The 7330-nt window shown below is 47.3% G+C and overlaps 1 protein-coding gene across 1 annotated transcript in view; it reads left to right on the top strand.

Annotated features, from left to right (window-relative positions):
* The window catches only part of Tat (Tyrosine aminotransferase), a gene marked incomplete in the record, with an annotated part of 51036 nt that extends 44333 nt beyond the window's left edge, over window positions 1-6703 (top strand). Inside the window, 7 exon segments of the mRNA XM_077647019.1 lie at window positions 1460-1542; window positions 3495-3564; window positions 4118-4177; window positions 5042-5110; window positions 5223-5306; window positions 5405-5503; window positions 6281-6703. Of these exon segments, the coding sequence (XP_077503145.1) occupies window positions 1460-1542; window positions 3495-3564; window positions 4118-4177; window positions 5042-5110; window positions 5223-5306; window positions 5405-5503; window positions 6281-6466 (651 nt within the window).
* Window positions 6704-7330: the final 627 nt, after the last annotated feature.

The following is a 7330-nucleotide window of genomic DNA, read 5'->3' as shown; positions in this document are numbered from 1 at the left end:
AGAAGATGCGTCTTCTTTTTACCCAAACTATTGGTCGGCGTCTCCTTTTTTTGCTGTTGAAATGAACTTGCTACCCGACCAGACGAGATTTCGTCAAACCTTATAGATTTAACCCTCTCTCAACTCCTGGTCTGCGGCCCACTTGCCGAATGCAAGGGCGGCCTGTCCTGCACACCAATTACCAACTAATGCCTTCCTTTTATGTCATTTCAATAATGAAAAAGATTAACAAGAAGTTTTGAATACTTAATTTTATTTATCGTCGCTATGAGGATTACTTCGAGTTATTAATCACCATCGTCATCATCATCAGCCTGACCACACCCACTGCAGGGCAAAGGCCTCTCCCATGTATCTCCAATTAACCCTGTTCTTTGCCAGTTGCGCCCACCCTATGCCTGCAAACTTCCCTAATCTCATCCGCCCACCTAACCTTCTGCCGCCCCCTGCTGCGCTTGCTTCTCTTGGAATCCACTCCGTTACCCTTAAGGACCAGCGGTTATCCTGCCTTCGCAGTACATGCCCTGCCCAAGCCATTTCTTCCTCTTGATTTCAACTAGGATGTCAATAACCGCGTTTGTTCCCTCACCCATTCTTCCCGCTTCTGATCTCTTAACGTTATGCCTATCATTTTCCTTTCCATGGCTCGCTGCGTTGTCCTTAACTTAAGCTGAACCCTTTTCGTTAGCCTCCACGTTTCTGCCCCGTAGGTGGGTACCGGTAGGATACAGCTGTTGTACACTTTTCTCTTGAGGGATATTGGTAAACTGCCATTCATGATCTGAGATAACCTGCCATATGCGCTCCACACCATTCTTATCCTTCTATAGTTATTTCCCTCTCATGACCCGGATCAGCAGTCACTACCTGCCCTAAGGAGTATTCGTTTTACCACTTCCAGCACCTCGTTGCCACCTCACTGTGAGCTGCTGCTCCCTTGCTAGACTGTTGAACATTACTTTGGTTTTCTGCATGTTAATTTTTGTTACTCACCGTTTTGCTCTGTCTGTCTAACTCATTAATCATGATTTGGTCAGTTCATCCCCTGAGTGACTCATCAAGGCAATGTCATCAGCGAATCGCAGATTATTTAGGTATTCTCCATTAACTCTTATCCCCAACTGTTCCCAATTCAGGCCTCGCTGAGACGCAACTGTGGCTTTCAGTGACCTCTAAGGCGCAAGATGTGGTCCGAGCCCTTTTCGCGATGCGCTGCGAGACCGGCGGTGTCGCCCCCGCGTGCTTAGTGGCTTTTATCAGATCACATTAAGTTTCTACGAAACTCCAACGACCACACGGTCACCGCTGGCGCATTGCGGGTCATATTGAGCACGGCTGTTTTCGTTTTTTGTATGCGCAGGTAACACGATGCCCATAAATTATACATGCTAAACAGTGTTTCAATATTTAGTTTCTGAGTCATACTATGCTGAGGCATGTGTGTTTTTTCTTTTCGCAGGTTTTCCAAGGACAAGAATACCATCCCATGGGGTCGCTCTCTGAAGACGTACCAATTCTGTCTTGCAGCGGGCTGACAAAGAGGTGATGCAGTCGCTCTTTAGTAATAAATTTGGCTATGGTGTGTCGTGTAATGAGCGAGCATACAACTAAGCTTATGTGATGCGGTCGACTCTCTATACTGCACATCGCGAGCATTCCCTGTTATGTAGGGACGTAGAAATACACAGTAAAAAATCTTTGTTTGTGGAGGCGTATCTATTCCGGGATCTCCTTGGTGGACTGACGTTCGTATTTCGGCTTTTGGAAGGGTAGCCTCATGGGCTCGATGACGCACGTCGAAAGGACGCTTTTCGATTAGAAAAAAGGAAGGCAATAAAACGAAATTCCATGCTGTGCTGGTTGGTCGTCGAGAAAGAGTCGATATGCTATCTGGCTATTGTCTGCACACACACAGCGCCCTCCTCGTCGTCCATCGTGCGCCGCCGAACTTGGGGCCCGACATGGCATATGCAAAAACGACCCCTTGCGCTTGCCGTCATATCCACAGCGCCCTCCTCGTCGTCCATCGTGCGCCGCCGAACTTGGGGCCCGACATGGCATATGCAAAAACGACCCCTTGCGCTTGCCGTCATATCCACGTATACATGACGGCAAGCGCAAGGGGTCGTTTTTGCATATGCCATGTCGGGCCCCAAGTTCGGCGGCGCACGATGGACGACGAGGAGGGGCGCTGTGTGTGTGCAGACAATAGCCAGATAGCATATCGACTCTTTCTCGACGACCAACCAGCACAGCATGGAATTTCGTTTTATTGCCTTCCTTTTTTCTAATCGAAAAGCGTCCTTTCGACGTGCGTCATCGAGCCCATTGAGGCTACACCACTGATGTAATCGTGCAACGTCTAGCAGAAGCACAAGACCAAGACTGCAGAGATTTAAGGGATTGTCCAAATAGTGCAGGACAAGAGCAAGTCATAGGTTTGCCATATGTGTTCGTCATAATGGCAGTTCCGGAATGGACTAATGTTGCAAAACAGAATCCTTATGAGAGGACAGCTATGTCTGGTACATTCCTCGCCGAGATCATATGTACTTAGCTCTATCTATGACGGACACGAAAGCATTGGGAAGTCTACAGGTCCTGCTGGCAGCCAGTGCGTATGTCAAACTACATCAGATATTTGTTCGAGAAAATGCGCCAGCTGCATGCAACAAATACAACTTCAAGCTAACCACCTATGACAACACTCTTTCCCTACCTAAAATGGCAGAGTAAGCTTAGACCTGTTTCATATATCCACGTAAAACACTATCTGCTCATCACGGACCATTATTCACGCTATACTGAGATGGAACTTTCAGCGCTACCGTCCAGAAACTGTCATTCTCAAAACAAAATCAGCCTTTTCAAGAAATACCGTTCCCGAAACTGTGGCCGCAGATAACGAACCACAATTTCAGTCAGTGTTCAAGAACTTCTCCAGAAGGATAGGGTTTCAGACACATCGTATAAAGCCTCAAGCACCCTCAAAGTATCAGGGGTGCACAGGCAGCCGAGATCGCTAAAACAAAGACGAGTAATCTGTTCCCTTAAACAGCCTTAATCTTAGAGAACTTTTTTAGTAATCTAGCACTAGAGCTTCCAACTAAGCCGCTAGTCGCTGTCTGTACGGTCCCTCTGCGACCTTGAGGAGCTAGGTGGCAGCAGGTGGGTCACCTAGGTCACGTGACCTCTCACAACCTGCCCGCTGGATTGTGAGCAGGTGGAAATTCAGTTAATTATTAGTCGTTAGAGCTTGCTCGGTAAGAGCAAACTGGGTATCCCAAGGTGTCGCATATAATGCTTTCACATTAATAAAAAAAATGGTTGCCTGCTCAGGATTCACGCAGTCCCTACATTACAGCGCGGGAGGTCGCAGATCCTTTGTCCATACTGGTGGGGGATCCGATACCGCCCTGACATCTAAGCACTGAGTGTGTGCGTGTAGAAGAAATTATGTACCAAAGTGTCTCTCTCTCTTTCGCTGCGTGCAGATTCCTCGTTCCGGGCTGGCGAACAGGTTGGATCGTAATCCATGATAGGCACGACGTCTTCGCGCGCGGGGTGAGCCTGTGTGCCCCTCACAAGGGCGCTTTTTCTTTCAGAACCACATTGTTACAGGTGCCATGATAGCAACTTTTTGCGTTGACGCCACTGTTTGGTGAGTTGCTCACCGATCCTTGCCCGCCCCACCGCTCAGAAAACGAAGAGCAAGGTTGGGCTTTCGACTACTTTCTCTTTACTAAACATGTAGCTCAATTCCACTGTTCAAACGCGTGCATTCGGCCGTCGGTATACGCGTTCTCTAACAGCAGGAAGCCTATGGGCGCAGTTACGACACACTGCTAACATTCCTCACGAGCGTCGTGAAGGCGAAGTATACCTGGCTGTGTAAAGAAAAGAGACAAACAGTTGCTTCTGCGTGTTGCCAGCTGGTGTCGGGCGCTTACGCACACAGCCCACTAGCTAGGCGCGTTCTGCATCTTAAAAACTCCGAACCATAGGTCCTTTAAAGACTTCAATACCGCATGAGGTTGGCATGCGGGCACAAATGCGTGGCACGCAACAGTGCGCCCCTATAATCTATCTGTGTTCTTTACTCTTTTTCGGCTTGCAGGTAAAGCAAGGACTGCAGTCTTTGAGTCAGAAAATAATGGGAGGCAATGCCCTGATTCAGGTACGATCATGCTGTATGCGTACAGCCCTTCGTTTTCAGTGTTTTTTTTTATCATTTTGTAAAAAAAAAGCGTGGGGTAAAAACTGACCTCCCATATTTTAAATTGAAATTCGGACACAAGTTTAGTTTGTTCAGAAATCATTTCACAAATTGTATTTTTTCGTGTTATCCTCGGCAATGAGAAAATATTATCTTTGAGCGTTCATTCTTTCTGTAGGACGTGACGCCGTATATTCGCGCACAAGCTATAAAATATATGATTATTGCATCAAAGACATACTGGCCGGATGAAATTTTGCTTTTTGTTATTTTCTGCAATTTTTTCCTCGCGTATTTATTTTTCGCAGTCTTTCCGTCTCCACGTTGCATATACGTGCTCTTGCTCGTGTTCAGTGAACTTCACGCCTGACATTTGGCATATAGATCAGCGTTAGGGAGGTGCGCTATTGGCGTGGGGAAGCGCATCATACAAAGACGCCAATAGGAAGTACGTTTAAGAGTGCAAAATTAGGTTACTTTTTAGAAAAGTGAGTAAATGCGGAAAAATTGGATTTTTCACAAAATTAAAGGACCCCACTCATCACAAAGTTAAAACGATACGCTAAGGCGCCCGTGTGCTGTGCGATGTCAGTGCACGTTAAAGATCCCCAGGTGGTCGAAATTATTCCGGAGCCCTCCAGTACGGCACCTATTATTCCTTTCTTCTTTCACTCCCTCCTTTATCCCTTCCCTTACGGCGCGGTTCAGGTGTCCAAAGATATATGAGACAGATACTGCGCCATTTCCTTCCCCCCCCCCCCCCAAAAAAAAACAATTACAGATATATGGCGCGTACCTGACAGCCCCCAATGTCTTTTATTTCAGGGAGCGTTGCCTGCTATACTAAAGGACACGCCCCAGAAATTTTACGACGAGACTGTTTCAGTGGTGCAGGTAAGGAAGTAATACAACGCCTGACCGGCTTGAAGTGCTGTTGCATCACATTTGCGTAGCTTTTTTTTACATTGCCTTGCGCTCGCTCCGGTTTTTGTTTCATTCCTCGTAGAAAAACGCGGAGATTGCGTACAAAGCCTTATCGACGATTCCAGGCATGCGGCCAATAATGCCCCAGGGCGCTATGTATCTCATGGTGAGTGGCAACACCAGGAGAGAGGAAGGATGGAAAAAGGGAGGCGGGCTTCGCTTAGTGCGGTTTTGACTAGAGCTCCCTTCCTCTGTGACTCGCAGGTTGGCATCGAGATCAACAAATTCCCCGAGTTCGACAGCGACGCAGAATTCGTCAAGGCCCTCTTCGCCGAGGAATCCGTTTTCTGCCTGCCAGGCAGGGTACGTGAGAGAGAGCATGCTGGTAGTGCCATTCTGGTCAGGCACTCACCCCCCCGGTTTTAGAAAGCACCGGACCCCGCGTGCGTAAACAAAGATAAAATAAATACGTAGAAAGAGATCTGAAACAAGTTTCTGGCGGCAGGATTCGGCGGGCGATTATGGACGGCCTGTGGCGTCGTTCAGATAGGCAGTCCGCTCCAGACTGCTTCCAGACAGCCGCAGGCATTACGCGCTATCGTACGTCTCACGTAACACCCTAGACACAGCGGGGCCACGCGGGCCCCCGCTGCCACGCTATCTCCGAAGGACGCGACAGCATGAACCGAGTTTGTTTTGAGCCACAGTGTATCAGAATGTTTCATCCCAAGGACGAAACCTATGAATGCACGCTCGAGCAGTGCTGGAGAATCTTCTTCGGAAGAACCACTGTTATTGATCTTCGAAAGCTTCAAGTATACGCTTAAATACAGATATTTTTTTTTTAAAGAGAGAAACAGTTTGCTCATACAACAGGACCACACGTAAGCCAGGGTCGATGACGTGCTCTGCAGTTTAATATACCAGCAGAAGAAAAAAAAGCTCTAAAACAGTCCTGCAGAGACGCTATACCACTAGGCCCAATTCTCTTCAAACAGAGGGATTGATGTCATTCACTTCACAAACGGTTAAAGCCGCGGAAAACGAACCAGAAATCAACGTAACCGAAGAACTGTCATCAGCAGTACGAAGAGTTGAATGCGAGCAATGCAATTTCCTTTTTTTTCTTTTCCTTTCCAGTGCTTCCACTATCCGAACTACTTTCGAATCGTGCTGACAGTGCCGCAAGAAATGATGCTCGAAGCCATCGACCGAATGGCGGCATTCTGCAAGGCCCACTACATTGATGAGAACAGGCTTGTGCAACAAAGCGAAAGCAGCCTCGTGATAGGTGGTGCGCCGATCGCCATGGAGGCCCGAGGATAATGTACAGTGAAAACTGTTCGTGGACGACGTTGTGCAAATCTGTTGCGGCTGCACAGGAGGAGCCATCTGTTTACACCATCCGGATCAATGCGCGCATTTATGTATATAACAGAGGGAGCTTTGACAAGTGTCTCCAAACGAACCTGAGCACAAATGGGAAACTGTGACACTTATCTGTAACAAAAAGAAATCTGTTTTTAAGAACTAATAAATTTTACGTTTGAACAAAGTCAAGAAGTTGTCATAAACATGAAACACTCGGACCGATTGCGTGCGCCTTCAAAGAGGAGAGACAAACCAACAACCAAAAAAAAGCAGGTCGTATTGAAACGCTGGAAAGGCTGCCAGGTGGATTGAAGTGGGAGGATAACGTCTCGACGTCTGCTTCCACCAGGAAGGTAAGGATAGGTACTAGATATTTTAAATCCTAGAATTCAGATTTCTTCACAGCTTGCTTCTTTACATTCAGGCTTATTTCTCAGGTTTCTTTGCATTCAAAGAGAAAATGATTTGCACTGTGGCTTGCTTTTGAATCTGCAGTGCAGCTGCCGTTGCCTTCGCGTTGCATCAGTGTTCTCGCTGCCGCCTGGCAGAGTATTTTGCCCCTCAAGACAATGAAGACAAAGGCGCTTCTTCTGCCTGAAGGTGCTGTTGAAAACGAACTTCGTTATAGAAATGCTCATGAATACATCCAGAGCATTAGTGACTTACCAAACAATAATAACATTGATAATTTTGTAATGAAGGTCATCGGCGCCCAATTTATTAAATATTTACATGCTAAACCCAAGTAGGCGACTGCGGGGAATGCCGCATCCGCAACATTAACCAACGGTGTCGCCGCCTCGCTGCCGCCTCCAATAC

Source organism: Amblyomma americanum, chromosome 1, assembly GCF_052857255.1.
Source record: "Amblyomma americanum isolate KBUSLIRL-KWMA chromosome 1, ASM5285725v1, whole genome shotgun sequence".
Classification (NCBI taxonomy): domain Eukaryota; kingdom Metazoa; phylum Arthropoda; class Arachnida; order Ixodida; family Ixodidae; genus Amblyomma; species Amblyomma americanum.
The sequence above is the reverse complement of the archived record's forward strand: the minus strand, read 5'-3'. Positions and strand labels throughout refer to the sequence as shown.